Here is an 18,446-nt window from a genome sequence, read left to right on the forward strand (position 1 = left end):
TTGCGTTATATTTATAATCATATGTTTATTTGTTGTACAAGTGTCATAATTTTTCAAATCTAATGCAGTCTTCACTAAGCTGTGCCTGAAGTATTTATCACTTGTCTTTTACTAATATTGTAAAACAGGTTTTTATATTAATCAGGTCTTTCTATTTCTTTCTATTCAGTCAATCTATTTTTAAATTTAACCTGTAAAAAAACATCCCATCACAATATATTAATATTTCTCCTAATTCGGGAAATCATTATAAAAACTATTTTTGAGCTTAAAAAATACTTTTATATTATAGTGTATTTAAAACGTTTGTCTTTAATCACTTTGTTGGCAAAAAATACTTATTCCATTTCAATTATGAAAACAACATATTCGTCCTGCTGTACACGGAAAATTACTTAATTCTTACAAATATATAAATTAATAAATGAGCTTGAATGAGAGAATGATTAATTTTTCGTATAACGGTGATGGTTTTTGCATTTGACCTGCCTGCTTGGGGTGCAAAAAGTGTGGAGTGACAGAAAAAGTTCTGGTTTAAATAGTTCACTCATCTCCAAGAATGTAAAAACTTAATGAAAAAAACGGAATGAAGAATATGTGCACGGATCTCCAGAGTCGTTAGAAAACCAACAAATAAAAACTATGTATGGCACAAATGATTCGCATACACAAATGTCTTAATTGAGAAGGATGTACTTTTCAAGCATTTAGACCTCCTTGGACATTTGACTTTTATTTGTCTTCCACTTACTTAAAAGTACCATGGATTAACTTAAGATCATACTAGTTATGTTATATATTAATGTACAAAAAGTAATTAATAATTTAGCAATTTACTACGGATTCAACTATTTCGTATAAAAAATTAAAATAAATTAGAAAACTAATACATTTAAAAAATAAATATATAATTTTAATACAAATTGTATTTTAATATCAAATTCAAAACATAGCTCATACCCAGTGAAATTAAAATATTAGCAACAATGAAACAATTCAATAATTTCTCATCATTTATACTCATTAATAAATATTTAACGCAATTTAATTTAATGTCATACTTTGGAACTAGATAATATATTTTATAACTTAATGCAAATTTAACATATTATATTTACCTACCAAGCGTAGGATAGCTATTAGATTATTACAATATAAACACTACTACACGGTTCGCTATGAATAACTACTTGTATATAGCGTATTTTATATGCAATGAGTTTTTGTATCGTGAATTCAAAAATCCAACTCTTCAATGAGCATTAATAAATTAATTGGATCACTGTTAAGGTTTATAAGATGAGAATAAAATATGCTAATCAATGAATAATATTTTTGTTGTTTATTCTGAAAAAAGACATGATCGATGCCATCTTCATCTCACTATCAGCAGAAGCTTCAATCTGTTGTTTTGTCGGCAGTTGCACTAGCGATGTACAGCGCCTCTAATGCTCGCTCTCTTTATTTGTAAAGAAAAGTCTCACCTGCCGCCTGCGGGTACACGAGTGAAAGTGCTCGATTGTATAATTCGAGAGGGTCCGAAAACCGCCATCCAATCAACCATTAACTCCCTCCCCTTGGCCGATACAACTTTCAGGCATACTAACGTCCCTTGATGCGACTAAAATTTAAAAGTGAAATAAACTAACAATGTTACCGTTTCTTTTCGAAAGCTCACCCTTTACTCTTTTTCCAGGCGGCGTCGGCAGCACCGTAATCGGCAGCGTCGGCAGCGATGCCACAGGCTGCGCCATGGGAATGTTCAAGTGCGCTGAAGGAAAGTGCATACCCTCCAGCTGGGTATGCAATTATCAACGGGACTGCGAGAACGCGGAGGATGAGTTCCAATCTTGCCGTGAGTGTCATTAAATCTGATTTATGTTCGGCTTTCGTGAAGCTCGTGTCGGTTGTGCCGATTACCGTTCAAGCAGGCGTTCAGCGATACTGTCCGCTGATTGGTTGAGTCACCGGTCTAGATATTAATCAATTCAAAATCGTGTCACCTCTATCAATGATTCGGTGCCTGCATGCTTTTACATTATGAAAAGAAAGTTACGAAAACTAGGCTGAGGGGTCTCAGAGCTTGTTTATAGCGTGACTCAATTTATACAATTCCCTAACGAATCTTGAACCCAACAAACATAAGTACATAAATAGAGTTAAGTAATAGAGAGAAAAATAGAAAGAGAGAGAGAGAGAGAGAGAGAGAGAGAGATAGAATAAACCCATTGATAAAGAGGGACTTGCGGTCGTATAGCCATGTGCTTAACCAAGTACTATCGAAGGCCCTGATCCATTTTTGATGATTGGTACTTTCTTTTACAGCGCCGCCAGAGTGCGAAGCCGGTCAGCTGACCTGTGGCCAGTACGTATTCAACAAACCCTATTGCGTACCTCAATACCAGCGGTGCGACATGACCGTGGACTGCGTTGACGGAACCGACGAGGCTGGCTGCAGTAAGTACCATTACGCAAGTGAACTCTGGTGGAGGTTAAATAGTTTACGCACCGGTCGAAGTATCTTTGCTTGTAGATTTTTTGGTATTAGCACCTGCTTTTGTTCAATTTGTTTATTGGAAAATACTGTTATTGGTTGGAAAATCTAAAGAGAAAAGGCTTTAGCTGAACGAATTGCTCGGTGATGATAAAGTAGCGTTTTCAACTGGAATGATAATTCATGACTTGGGCAGAAATGTTTTTTTCAGTAATAAAGATTGATTAATTGTAATAGCGACGACAACGATAATGATGAGGGTAGCAGTGCGAAGACTATAATAAGGAAATGAATTTACAGGATTCTGAAAATGCAGTTAGAAATTAAGTTGGAATTAATAGCCGTGCCGGAGATTGTCCGGATTTATTTGATGAAGCTCAAATTATCTGTAATGCCTGAAAGAACAAATCCCTGATTTTTTTGTTTTTGTTTTGTTAGCTTAGCGATTGTAATTAATGCTATATTATTATTTTAATATTAAAGTCTGATACTTAATAAAATGATAAACCGGTACATTTGGTTGCCTAGAATTATCAAATGCCAAATAGAAGAAGAATTAAAAATATTGTGCACAACCAACAAAAAAATCGGATTGCTGAATAACTTCACACGGTAATTTCTATTTTTCCAACGTCGCCGCGTCCGTGTAAATGCATACAGAGTACGCTTGCGTATTTCTAGGTTACTTTCTACGCTGAGACGTACTTTTTTCCATCCTCACGCGAGCTGAATGGCTATAACGGATAAGTAGGGGAAGAAAGGATTTCGATATAAAATTAAAATTATAATGATGGAAGGTGGAGAAGGATAAACGAACGCGTTATCTTCACACGCTATTTTATTGTCTTCGCTTTACCGATTAATGCGCATTTTTTCTTTTCCGTTGGTATCCAGCGCTGGACATCTTTATTTCTTTATCTAGGTCTGGATCTTATATTCTTGAATCGAAGCTGAATATCACTAAACATTAATTATTGTTAATAATTGATCATTATTGTTATGCGTTCATTTATGTATCTAATTCGAGAAAGAGAAAAGTTCTTTATCCTTGAACCCCGCGACGACAGCAGCCAGTATCTGTTTGTCAATTTTTCTCATTCGTGTTATTATTGACCTGTTGTTTCAATTTACTTTATCAAAATAGTCTTCGAAAGAAAATTGAAATTTTGATAAGTAAATTTTACATAAAATTAAATGAAATTTTATCAGCGTATCACAAACAACATACTTAAATAACATTTAAGTTTTGCAACTGACACCAAAAATCAATAATATATAAATATAGATTTTGTCATAAAATTCATTTTGCAATATTCTGTGAAAACCTCGCTGTTTCAGGTTACATTTAATTACATAAAATATATATACAATTTCATATTAAATAAATATTATTTTCAACAAATATTAACATTGTTCGTTAAAATTTAGAAAATACTTAAGTCATTATTCAAGCGACAAAGCCATTATCTACATTCTATACTTAACTCTGTAGAGTAAAAAACAACATGTTTAATACATTTATTGGACATCATTCATTATCTATACAAATTCAGGACACGTCTTGGTTACCAATATTATATTTTATGTCATTATCGTAGTTTTTCGTAAAAATCATAATTATGCATATCCATTATATTGATTGACACAATAATGTATTTTTGGAATTTATGTAAAATAGAATTTTCTCAGTAGAATAAATGTTGAATTCTTTATACTATATACTAATTTATTCTCTATGAATAATGCTTATGTTGATCGTTTTATTTATTTGTATTAAACATTGACTATTTATATCGTGAAAATATTTTAATATATTGGCCAAAATAAAATACACGAAGCCAACAAGAATCACTAGTCTTAACGGACTGAAGTGTTAAAAAAGTACTTGAAAAAAGTTGTCAGAAATCAGATGCGCTTTTTTGAAATCATTATCATCAATTTTTTCATTCGTCATAATTTATATTTTTTTCGCTTTATTTTTCATACGCACGCAGACGCGTAATAGCACATCTCCTTTGTCCTCGCATTGCCGCGTTCTTTTCATTCCTTATTACCCAACACAATTACCTGTTGCTGTCTTTCGTCACCTCTCCCTCCTTGCGGACCTTACGACTATTTAACTACTGTCTCGCATTCTCTTTATTTTCGTTATTCTCTTCCTTCGCGATTTTGCTTCCCATTATGTACATTAAAAAAATTTTAATTAAATCTTTCTTCTTATATTTTTATTTCTTAATTGTGGTTAATTTTTGGTCCCTCTTTGTTAATTTTATTTTTATGAAATATTAAATGCAGGAATGATAAGTTTTTATTGGATTTATCATGAAATTGGCTTTCTCTATATAGTATCATTATTTCTTTGTAACGTCCATTCTTCATTTTATTTTTAGCCTACTTCAAATACGGAAATAAATTTTTTTTCAACTCTCAGTTGGATTTATTAAACTCTGCACTCTATGCTTTATTCTCATTTACATGCCAAATCAATTTTAATACAGTCTAAATGAAAATAATATGAATGTGTTAAAATTAAGCTAATATATAGTAGTTAATAAGCAGTTACGAGAGACTGAATTTATCAGACCACTGCATAATGCACATACTTCTTACATCTATAAATAATAGTCACTATTTATAGACAAATATTAAAATACAAATATTTATAGACGATATATTAAAATACTTAGAGCATTTTCATTATTATATTAACATTTTAGAATTTAATTGAAAATAAATTCTAAACGATTAATTATGATTTTCAAAATTTATTGAAAAATCTCTTTTAGGATAAATAATGTCCTTCTACAAAGTAGAATAATAACAAATACTTACGTATTTAAAATAGAATTTTTGCTCACAGCTATTTTGGCACTTACAAATGAGTAATTGGATTCGCTATTATTTAACTACTAATTTAAATTATAATTAATCAATTCAAATTTATTTGTCATTGCACTTTCGTTAAATAAATTATGTATATACAACAGCATCAATGAATTCATCTCTATTCTCACGTATCACGTATATGAATAAGTCTTTCGAGCACGAAAAACCGTAGAAAATCCCTACCAACAAATGATTCGAAATGACGCGCATTCGCGTATATTTTACGATACTCTCCGCTAAATCCTACGACTCCGTTGTCCGGAAAGTGGACGTGTAAGTCGTTCGCAAGATCGTCAGTCGTAGTCGTACGCCGATGGGAAGTTTTTTGTCTCCCCCACTTGATGCCGTCGGTCACGACTTCGGGAAACCACTTCGCGCGCAGGAAGCTAATTCTCGTAAATAATAAGACTTCTGGCATTTAGAAATTTCGTTACGTACTATTCTTAGTAGTAAAGAATAAACTTGCGAATGATGATTTCCCTTATCAATACGCTGATGCATAATATTAGCATTTTGATTGGTCACTGAATTCCAGCCAATGATCGACGATGGCTTATTTGCCAAAGGTGTTCCGTTTAAAACTATTGCGAAGTGACCAGAATCACGGTAGTTACATCGTCCTAAATGTTATGTGCATGAATGTGTCGTCGATTTTGATGAAACATTAGTAAGTCCAAGGCACTTGACTGTTCACGCCTCCTATTCGCATATAAAAATCGACTTTCAACGATAATATTAATTTAATTTTTATCTTACATTTTACCTTGCGTTATCTCGTTCTTAATATACAGATTAAAAGGTTTTAAAGAATATTTAAAGGGCCATTATTAGCGTTATTAGCAGTCTTGTTTCATGAATAATAATTTTTCGCTCATGTAAGATGAAAAAATATTTTGGAATTTGAATAAAATTATTCTATAATAAGTAGCAAGTTAGATTTCTAAGTTTCTGAACTTGGAATACTAAAAATAGTTTGAACTCTTAAATACTTAAGATGGTAGAAGACCAGTAGTCCAAAAGGTGAAAATCGTTAACAACGAGAAATAATATTAAATCTATTTTATTTACTCGGAGACATGCGATTTCGGTCCTAATTCCCGTAAATTCAATTGCGATAAAAGTCAACGAAGCATTACAATGAGGACCTATGTGGCTTGTAAAATAACAGCATAAATGAAACAAAGACAGAAGGGACCTCAGCAACGCATAAATATTAGAGGGATGCGAATCATGACTCGGGCAAATGTGCGACCAGCATCTAGTCTACGACGAAATGGCTTTCGGCTTGGTAAATTAGAGAGGTGAGAGCTTGTTCGCAAAAAGGGAGTGGGGCACGAGGTGAAGATCTATCAGGAGAAGATATCGGGAAAGACTGACGCGGGGGTGGGGACTGTAGCTGCGCATTTGAGAAAGATGATGCGAAAAGGAGATTTGAGCGAAGTAAAATATTTACTTCGTAGCTCGCTTCATTGCCGAAAGATGCAGTCGATTAATGATAACGTATTTTACTCACTGTATTGAGAAAGTTTACTTATTATTTAATGATATTAGCATTCAATTATTTATCTGTTGAATGTTATTAGCTTTCCAAACTTACAATTTTGAGCCATTTCAACATGTCTCGGAAGCCCCTCCGCTCCGTTCCTCCGACCATCATTTAAGCCACTAAACAAAGAAATATCTCTGGCTATTTTTTTATCGGACGATGAAATTATCAAGAGGAAATGAAGAGTCGTCTCGCGTATTTTTGTCATTTTAAACCAAGAAACATTAATAGTTTGAAATGCTATTGATTTTTAATATTTTAATAATCTACGTATGGTATAAAATTTGAGCTTTTCTTAGTTGTTATTAATGTTTTTATACAAGTATTTGAATATAATAAAACTTTATTTGAATACCTATTCATCGGATATTATAAAAAAGAGCAAACTGTAAAAATATGTTTCTCTAACTGTTGTAATTCATGTTTTTTTCACACGATCTAAAATGAATCAAAATATTATAAATACAGAAGTAGTGATATTAATTTATTGCTTGGTAATTGCAGATAAAACAAACATAATTTATATTCATTTATCTTATTTAGTACTACTGCAAGACAAAATTATCATGACCAGTAAATTGAATATTAAATTATATATTAAAATAAGACACAAGTGACAACTGTTATTTCAATTAAATGAAGAAAAGTCATTAGACACATTAAGAGTACAAAATCAATACCGTATTATCAAATGTAAATTAATATTTAGATTTGTGAATTTATAAATAATATCGTAGTTTTGAATTTTAGTATCTATATATTATCTTCTTAATCTTGTTCAAAAGTAACTTTATTATTACTATACTAGACGATTTTTAGTTACTCCGTTTAATAATTCTGATAAATACTCAATGTTGCTTAAGAATCATACTATTTTATTATTTGATAAGAATTGCATTTTTCTAAGTTTAAAATTCATTACTACTTTAGAGTATTTCTACGCTAAATTACTTAAAATTATTACTTATTGTTAATATATATTTAAACTGTGATATGATTCCAATTTATTGATACATTTCTAAATATCTCAAAATATGGGTATAGTTTAATTAGTAAAATTAAAAAATATAATATTAATTCTATTTATTTTAATTTGCTTTCATATCGCTGATGTTACTGATATGTTCATTGTTACTTGATAAAAGTAAATAAGGTTATCGTTTGAAAAAATGCAACACTTAAATATTCAACTTTTTGACAAATATAAAAAATATATTCATGAAAAGTTAAAACTCTTAAAATTTAAATTATTTAACTTATAGGATAACGAAAATTTTGAGAAATTATTTTTGCATAGAAAGTATCTTTTATATATCATATTTCTGAAAAATAATGTTTCCGACTTTGTGATTTTCTGTGATTAAATGAATATTGGGGATAAGAAATCGATATACAACAAATTGTTTATCAACATAATTATATTTTTCTTAGCAGTAAATACAGTATGGTAATATTTCTGCATTATTTTTACAAACATTAGAAGTTGAATAACAAATAGTAAAAATAATAAATATACAATTCATACATCAGCATCATCATTTGTATTTATGCAATTTATAACTGTTTTGTAGTGACTTGATATTTATTATTGATAATTAAATATTTTTTTCAAACACTACACATTATGAAATGTCTGAAGAAATACTTGGCGATGACCTCGAACGTCCCCTTAATATTCTACCTGAAGGTATCTTAAACGGTGATTTAATATCGAATTTGGATTGTTGTCAACGAAGCAAAGAGGTAATTTTATAATTAAAAGATACCTTTTGTTTCATAAATAAATTAAAATATTTACATTTATATGTACTAATATTAAATAAAATGTTGCAAATATAAACCGTTACTCATTATTTTTAATAATTTTTCATGCAATTTTCATTACGATTTCAAACTCTTAATCAACGTATCATTATTGTATAAATATAAAATTTTTAATTATTAAATGGTACGTTTCTACAGAACACTGAATTTTTCTATAGTAAATTACTTATTTTGTAGTTCAGAGATTTATACTACAATTGTATAAAAGAAGTTAATAGAAGGAATATTAGGGATTGATAAAAACGAACGATAAATTTTAAACTGTAATAACCCAGCTCTTATTGAAAATACAATTGAATTTTATTTTCTAGCTTATGCTATATTTTGTATTATAAATATAAACTTATTCCGGTATAATTTTAGTTAAAACAATGAGACGAAATTATGTAAACACATGGCGACAACTCGTCGGTTTTCTATTGTCAATAACTTATGTGTACATTAAAATTTATAGAAAATCATAAACGAACAATATATAGATTGATTATGACTTGAAGCACAATTTTCCTATTGATTTTTTTCATTAATTTGTTTACAATAATTTAAAAATTAAATCCATCATCCGAAATTTCATGATAATTATCCCGTCTTAAATTATTTTAATAGAAAGTGATATAGTAAAAACTTTTCAAAATTGTATTGGTGCTGCAAAAATTTTCCTATCGTGAATGAAAATAAATACGACGCTGCTGCAACGCGCGAGTGGGACAGAGAATAAGAGAGATAGAAGTGGAAGATGGCACGGCATGGTACAAATTCCGGCTCACTCGCTCACCTCCAGCTCTCATCATTTACCTCCTTCCCCCACCCGCATTTTCTACTTTACCCAAGCGCTTAGAGAGAAAGAACCTCGCTCATGTTTCGCGACCTCGCGTATACATACGTATTTTTGTAATGACGGCGTGCGCCTTTTTCTTTTTTCGCAAAGCCTCGCGCTTACGAATTACTCGTTCAGATATCACTAAAAATTTTGCTGCTGCTGCGAAAAAAAAGAAATTATACGTGGGGTCGGAAACACATGCTCGTTATGCTGTCATTTTATTATAATTCAAAACGTTACATACTACTATGCGACTTACCATAGACAATTAATATTTCGAATAATCAATTAAAAATTCAAGGACTTTATTTCAGACGCAAATCCTTTTCTTTGTTTGTTACTTAAAAAGAAAATCCCAAAATAATTAATAAAACGGTTAAGTTGATACGTATAAAATAAGTCAAATATACAATACGCCAATATCTGTATCTTTATATATTTTTATTTATATATCTTTAATTATTTATTATTTAAAGTACTTATCATCTTGGATTAATCTTACACCTTTGTAATTTATACTATAATTTTATTCCATTGTGGCAAAGATTTTGGTTTCTATTCATTTCAATCAATATATATTCATTCTGAAGATTTATATTTTATATAAAGTCTCAAATAATGATATAAAATTATCATTGTTTCGGTTATTACTTGAAATTTTTAGCTTAAGTGGCAGCTGAAGACAAAGAATAGGTTTGTTCAAAAGTATATGATACGTATTGCAAAAATTCATCAAGAAAGATATATTTGAAATTTTCTTATTTCGATGATATAAATGGAAAACACAGATATACAACAATATAATCGAGTTCTTTCTAATATTTATGGAAAAAGTCCATACAAATGTATATATTGCCTTCTTATACCTACCCATGAGTTTTTCTTAACTTATAGAAACGCACAACTAATCGGCTTGTTTTGTTTAGTCTCTGTATGTGTCTGTATTTAATCGATATTCTTTTTATCCATTCTACGTAATTCTTTTGTAATTTTTTAATTTAAAATTAATTCTTTTAAATTATTTAACTTTTGCAATTCTTTTACCTTTACAATTTTTTATTTTTACAATTTTTTTAATTTTTAATTTCTGAATTTAAAGTTCATTATCCACGAATATTATTCGTTAAAATTCTCACATCAAAAATAGCCATACGAGATTGATGTCATACTACTGTTCCCAATGTATCGTTTTCTCTTTAAAAATTAGCCTCGCATACGAAGAAATTTTTTACACGGGTGAACAGTTAGAAGAAATTTACACCTGATAAAATGTACCAATGCCAAGGTTGTGACTAGTCCCACGTGATTAAAACGTAGATGTTGTAATAAAAGCGATACCAACTTGTATGAACTTTCACATCGTTTGGTAATTAGTGCGTTCACGCTATTGTTGAATACTTTCAAAGTGGTAACTAGTCAAATTATAGATAATTACATTATATGATCATAAATCATAGCTGAAATTAATTTTACTATTAGGAAGGAAGTTTTTGCAACTTGAATAGTGTTGTACACATACTATTTTCATATTTAATATTGAATAATTTTTTCTAAATATGTAAATTAAAATTTGATTGAAATAAAAAATTATTTATTACTACATAAAGAAATATTTACTTGAATCAAGTTTTTAATAGCCAATTAAACTACCACATTTATTAAGATTTAGTTACGCTATTTAGAATCTAAATAATTTATCGCTAAAGAAGACAAAATTCTGGTTGTAAAGTAAATCAATTTGATTAAGTTCCTTATAAAATTTTTATGAAACATAAATTTTAATGTATATATATATAATAGATGTGCGTGCGCGCTCGTGTGTGTATGACACTATAATAAAGAAATTAAATTCATGAAGAACGATAAGTCGGGAAATTGTTAATTTCTTGTAAAAATGTATTAAATCAAATTTTAAACCCAATAAAAGTTGAATAATGAACATCGATTAATTGAAAACATACTATTTTGAAATAAACTTCTTACACCTTTAGGTAAGATATCCAATCAAAGTTTAATATCAGAATATAAATTAAACAACATACTATTAGAAACTTAATTTTGTATATAACAATAGTAATGTCGATATTATAATTATTTGTGTAATCCTAAATATTCTTTTGCTCTTTATTCGATATTCAGTAACTACTTATGTTCTTTTTACACTTGGAATAATATAATCGTTACAGATTACTTCAATTAAAAAAATGTTTAAAACATCTACATTCTTATATATTCTTATGTAGCAAACATGAAACTTACACTACGTTAAAAACTATTTTATAAGTGCAGTAATAAATTATATATATAAACATGATCCAAACCGATTACTATTGCAAGTTTTATATTTCGTAGTAGTGTACGCAATATAATTCATATGTTAAAGTTATCATGTCCATATTTGATTTTAAGTATTCATTTACTTGACAGTATTGAAATAATAATTAAAAAAAACTTCAAAGAATTTTCACATATAATTTACAGAATCTTTACAAATAATCTAAGTGTAATCTTAAATGAAGCATACATTCTTACAAAATGATTCACAAAAATACTTGCCGAAATGTAGAATATTTTTGAGTTCTTAGTTTACATAAGTATGATTACTGTGATGGTATAAATGCTACAAATAAAAAAGAAATTATTAACCACTCCAATAGCAAAAATAATAAAAACGAGGCTGTATTTAATTAAATAAATAACATAGAAAGTAGATATATAGTATTCTCACGGAGTTAAGCACAAATATGCATTATATGTAATGAATATATTTGTTATATTATTTGACTGGATTTTCTCTCACTTTTCAGAATATTTTACACATAGTATCATAAAAAAATCCATTTTTTCTTGTAGCTTATCAATCATAGCATTATTTATATAATATTATAAATCTTAGAAAACTTTTAAGTTTTTAAATATTAATAATTATTATCATTAACAAACACAAAGATGACCAATGAAATTTGTAGTGGTAGTAATTACTCTGTATTAATTATGAATGGAAGTATGTAAAGTAAGTTTTGATGATCAATTTTGCACACACATTAAATTATAAATTAGTAGTTTTATGAAATATATGGACTTATATGTATTTGCACGTTTGTCATTTTGATCAATTCAACCGTTAAATATTAACTTTTTTGAAAGTTATTCCAAGTGTAGGAAATTAATTTTATTCGGATGGATTTTAACAATTTTAATAAACATTTTTCGTTTATTTCCATACGTTTGAATTATATATTTAAAGTACCATTATCTCTATCACATAAGACAATTTTTAAAAATAAAGTTTTTGTTTTTAGATTTTTCATATATTTACATCTAATAGTCGTACTTAATGAATAAATAAAAAATCGTATAATTCAATAAAAAATTCAGATTCCTTATCAAATGGTGATTAAATATTAAAAATATACAACATAATTACTTTTTCTTTGAAAAAATACTTTAACTACATAAATGAATTCTTCACAAATACAACAAAAAATATTTAAGTGTAGAATAGATCGAGGAATTTTTATATTGTAATACAAAGTAAAGATGATAGAATTTTAGGCAAATCAAACGGCTTTCAGAATTATAAATTGCCCCTATTATTCAGATAATGTTCAAAATTACAAACTTTGAAATTACACTGTAGAGGTAAGGTAAAAGCGCCATTAAAAATTATCACCATTATCGCAAAGCAACAAAATATATATTTATTCCTATTCTTGTGTTTGTTGTCATGTGAGTCAAGTAACACGAAACTTGACCAGTCGGTAGAATTTATTAAGCTGATGAGATGCTCCCCATTCTATTTCCGCGACAAACTGCCGGAATCTTAAACAATCCGCTCCTTTTAAATTCAACCATAACGGAAGTTTATGCCTGCGTTCGCCTGTCCTTAGATTACCGCAAGTGCCAGCCGGACGACTTCCGTTGCGGCAACACAACGATGGAGCACTGTCTGCCGAAGGAAAAGCACTGCGACGGATACCTTGACTGCAGGAACGGCCGGGACGAGGAGGAGGGCTGCGCGAGCTCGAGGCCGGCCTGTCGGCTAGATCAGTTCCGATGCAACGTCACGCAGCGCTGCATCGATCAGACGATGCGCTGCAATCACAAAGACGACTGCGGTGACAACAGCGACGAGGATCACTGCAGTACGGGCATTTGTTTAACTGCTCCCTTTGGGAGATAAGTTCTTGGTTGGAGATTCCAAAGGGCACCTAGAGATATTTTAGATCGAGCTTGATTTTCTTCTACCTAAACAATATAACTTATCTCCCGAATGAGAACAGCTCACTCTACAGACTTGCATCTCTCAATCTCAGTCGCTTCTTTCGATGCAATGAGAGTATTCGTAGTATCCGATTGACAGAAGCCCCGATAACGTTATGTCACTTATATATACAATAAGAAAAATAAAATCAGCAATATCCATTGCTGAAGTACACCCTTTAATGGAGATACTAACTTAATTGAGTATCACGATAGCACACTCTCCATTATTTTCCATGCTAATAAAATTAAAAGATAAAACTAATGGATATAGCGTTCTTATCTGAGACAGAATCAAAACTTCGTTATTCGTAATTTATATGCCATTTGAGCTTTCGCAATAATTTTTGACATTACACTTTGTGCATAACTACAAACGAGAAGGTGTAGATGGTGCGAGAAATTTCCTCTTATCATTTAAAAAATCGATAAGCCGCTGGTTCAATACTCTATATGCAATTTCTCATTCTTAATTATCGTATATAATACAATTTACACAAAATTACCAATGTTTAATATATTATTGTTCTATACAAATGAGAAAAGCATACGATTAAAAAAAAAAATAAAAAAATTAAAAAACATCTATAATTAGTATCTTGCAGAGTTCATTAAATTCTTAAATTATCGCTTAAATTTCCATAATTTATACTTACAAGACCGCACGTCCATAAAAAAATACGTACAAGTAAAGCTGCGATTCCTTCACATTAAAATATTAAATACACTTTACGCTTCTTTATAAATTTCCAAAGTTTCTAATTTTTATTCAAGAGTAAATATTTCTTTTATTTATAAATTACACACTGGCTTCGTTATTTGAATAGAAATATAAATTCTCAGTGTGGCTCGTTAATCGGAACATCAAACTTTATATTTTCATTAGCTTTCAATACGAATAAACAATTTAAAATACCTGTCTTTTAAAAAGTGGCAAGGTACGACGTAATTTACAAGCCGCGGAATGCATTTATCGAAGGTTTAACGGCCGATGGTTTCGTAAGTAATGCTCGTCTATTAAAAAGAATCTTACCTCAGTGGCGATCCGCGGAAGCACAGCCTGAAGACAAAGAAAGGGAAATTAACGACGAAAATAAAACCACTTGTCAACAGACTTCCCCGCATGCGCGACCGATCAGTTCCGGTGTGCGAACGCCCTCTGCATCCCTATGAGCTACCAGTGCGACGGCTACAAGGACTGTGAAGATGGTTCGGATGAAAAGAGTTGCACGACGATTGTCTGCCCGGATAATAAGTACCTCTGCCCCAAGGGCTCGGCCGGCAAGCCCCTTTGCATTAACAGATCTCAGCTCTGCGACGGCAAGAACGACTGCGGCGATGGCAGCGACGAGGCCGTTGTCTGCTGTAAGTATCTTATTGTGGGCCATTAATCACAATGCTACGATGTCTGAGTTAGTTGATGGGTGATGGGCTTATGTGGATAGTCAGACCGCTACTCGTCTAAGCTCAGACTCAGATTTGCTCTGCCCTTCGCTTTTAATAAGGTATACAACATCACTTGTTAATTATTACTAATACTGTTTTGTTACTCTGTTGTAGCGATGCACATGTGCAAAGCACTTGATTGTCAATTTAACTGTCAAGCGTCTCCCACGGGAGGTGTTTGTTACTGTCCCGAGGGTCGGATACTCGCTAATGACTCCAAAAGTTGTATAGGTAAAAGGCTGAATTTTTATATAACAGATTAACCATATTTGAAATTAACATCAATTGACAGTTTCTTACAAATATATTGGTATCTGCACTTATAATAGATCGTTAATCTGCCGCGAGTCTTGCAAATCTTTATTTGTTAATAAAAATTTGACTATGGTCTTTCATCTTATTTTTTCTTTTTACGGTTTTATTTGGAGTAGATAACTACTATGTGGTAATTTTGATTTAATATTTCCAACGTATTGCTTTAATCTTGTGTATATTCTTCGTACACGACCAATTATTATCAATACAATGAATCATTATTAAAATATTTTATATAAATGAGCAATCAAAAAAGTAATCTTTTTTTCATTTTCTTTTGAATTTTTTGAAATTTTTGTAATTATCAATGGCCGAGAATTTTATAGAACGGAGCAGCATAAAATAATTAACGAATATAACGAATATAAAGCGATAGCGAAAGGACATTAGCATACGCTCTCATTGAATTTAAAGCAAATCAAATCCGAGCGAAATCCTATTGCAGACCGCAACGAGTGTCAGGAATGGGGTTCCTGCGAACAGCTATGCACCAACTCCGATAACTCTTACGAGTGCAATTGCATGCCGGGTTATGTATTTATAACGTCGAGGAAGTGTCGGGCGATACACTCGGAGATGATGGAGCTTTTGGTCGCGCAGGAGCGTGCGATATGGCGAGTGTTACCCAATAGCAGAAACGACGAGCGACACCTTGTGGCCAACACAACTGGTGCCAGTGGACTCGATTATCACTACAACAAAAATCTTCTTTTCTGGAGTGACGTTAAGACGCGCAAGATACACTCACAATTGCTTAAAGGTAACTTCGTCAATTAAAGTCTCGCAATGCGTCTTGAATTAAGGGTTCGTGAACAAATTGATTGCGAATCGATATGGTCATTCATAGACGATTCGATTACTATTTAATAGATTTAGCCTTTCATATAATACATAATGTCGCGAGAAACCTTGATTGAAAGCACCACCGATACCAGGTATTAAATGATAAGATTGCACAATCCAAGAAAAAACAATCACACAAAGTAGACAAATGTATGTGGACGATACAGGAACGTCGGAACACGTGGACGCGGACATATCGCAGCCAGGGTCGTGGGCACCCACAGCCTTAGCCGTCGACTTTGTGGGTGATAAGCTGTACGTAGTGGACTCGATCGTCCAAAAGATCGACGTGTTCGAGCTGGACGGGCGTTATCATGGCATCGCTCTTGGCTCGAATCTCAGCAGCCCAGCTGATATAGCCCTCGATCCCCTCGTCGGCCTTATGTTCATTGCCGACAGCAAGCAGGTCCTCAGGGCGAACATGGATGGCACCAACGCCTTTCCTATCGTCTCCGAGGCAGCCTACAAGGTGTCCGGAATCACCACGGATCTCATCGTTAAAAGGATCTACTGGTGCGATCTACTGTTGGACTACATCGAGACCGCCGATTACATGGGTCGCAATCGCGTTATGATTTTAAGAGGAAATCAGGTAGGATATTCAAACTCGTCGATAATATTTTTCTCAATAAATGCCAAAGCGTTTTATGAGGGATGTTGAGCCACGAAGCCCAGCAAATGTCATGCTAATTATTATCGATTAATATGTGAAAATAATATATACTATATACTTTAAACAATTTTATCATATATTACTCATCGTTACTACAAATATCCCATTCATTTATTAGTGATAACAGCTTTATACTCGCACGCTATAACCCTTAATGCGAATAGCTGAATTTACATCATTAGATAATCGGCTGTTTCCCATGGAAATGATCCCGGGGCATTTATTAATTAAAAGACATCTATATTATTAGCATTGTGCATAATAAATCCTAATACATCATTCTCGAACTGTACAATTTCTAAACCAAGAATTTTTCTAACAAATAATACTTATTTATTTCGGAAAATCAAAAAAAATCAGACGTTGAAAAAAATCTGTATTTTATAGCTCGTTCGAATGAATTATACAAATAAACGCACACTTTTATCACAAACGACACCCATAAACAAATGATAAAAGGAAAAAATATCAGCCCGCGTGTGAAACAGGTGCTCTTAAGATCTCTCATTCTCATTTACATGCCATAGGTGCCCTCCCCGATGCGCCTTACGCTGTTCGAGAACAACGTTTATTGGACAGATAGCTCGAAGCAGGCGGTCCTGAGCGTCGAGAAGACGCACTCCGAGAATACGGTGAAGAGCGTGACAAAGATGCGCGACGCCAAAGCCATAAAGGCGCTGCACGCGGTCCTGCAAATCGAGCCCCGAGAGAATCCCTGCGGCAGGAATAACGGAGGCTGCCAGCAGATGTGCATCGTAACGGCTGCGGGCGGCGAGGAGGCGGGACTCGGATATCGATGCGCCTGTAACATTGGTAAGTCCAATCTGACCTGGATATTGATTTTTGTGGTTGTAAGCTCTATTGTAGGCGCGATAGCTGTCGCCTGCTTGTTTAGCTGTTTATATTGAGTATTTATTATGCTCGACAAAGTAGTTCTTTCTTAGAGGTTACACCTTCTTAGAGGTGAGAATGGAAGTATAGATTGCATTGACTTAGTTTGACTAGTTGGATCCACTAAGAGAGTTGAAGGAAGTGTGTTCTTGAATGCAGGTTAAAATTATGGGATTGTTGAGTCTGGGTCTGTGGGAGAATCATAAAGTAAATCTCTTTGAAGGTCATAAATTCAAATTGACGAAGTAAAAATATGTATAATATATTGTTATTCGGCTTCGTCAACAAAGTTTTTTTTTATGCAATAACACTTTTTAAATTGTATTCTTTTACGCCATTTTTAAAGTTGCGCAATTTCATATTACTATAATACCTAATATATGCTAACGATTAAAGGATGTTATATTAAGATATACCTTTAATACAATAAAACTTAGAAAGATTT

At 31.8% G+C, this 18,446-nt stretch overlaps 1 protein-coding gene across 1 annotated transcript in view; it reads left to right on the forward strand.

The window, feature by feature from the left end:
* mgl (low-density lipoprotein receptor-related protein megalin) overlaps positions 1-18,446 on the forward strand; it is an 80,124-nt gene that overhangs the window by 38,114 nt on the left and 23,564 nt on the right. The window contains exons 2-9 of the mRNA XM_011500961.1: positions 1,697-1,855; positions 2,326-2,457; positions 13,461-13,715; positions 14,947-15,198; positions 15,394-15,510; positions 16,040-16,354; positions 16,605-17,029; positions 17,638-17,923. Of these exons, the coding sequence (XP_011499263.1) occupies positions 1,697-1,855; positions 2,326-2,457; positions 13,461-13,715; positions 14,947-15,198; positions 15,394-15,510; positions 16,040-16,354; positions 16,605-17,029; positions 17,638-17,923 (1,941 nt within the window). The remainder of the gene's footprint in view (positions 1-1,696; positions 1,856-2,325; positions 2,458-13,460; positions 13,716-14,946; positions 15,199-15,393; positions 15,511-16,039; positions 16,355-16,604; positions 17,030-17,637; positions 17,924-18,446) is intronic.

The sequence above is a fragment of the Ceratosolen solmsi genome, unplaced genomic scaffold (assembly GCF_000503995.2).
Source record: "Ceratosolen solmsi marchali unplaced genomic scaffold, CerSol_1.0 scaffold10, whole genome shotgun sequence".
NCBI classification, from domain to species: domain Eukaryota; kingdom Metazoa; phylum Arthropoda; class Insecta; order Hymenoptera; family Agaonidae; genus Ceratosolen; species Ceratosolen solmsi.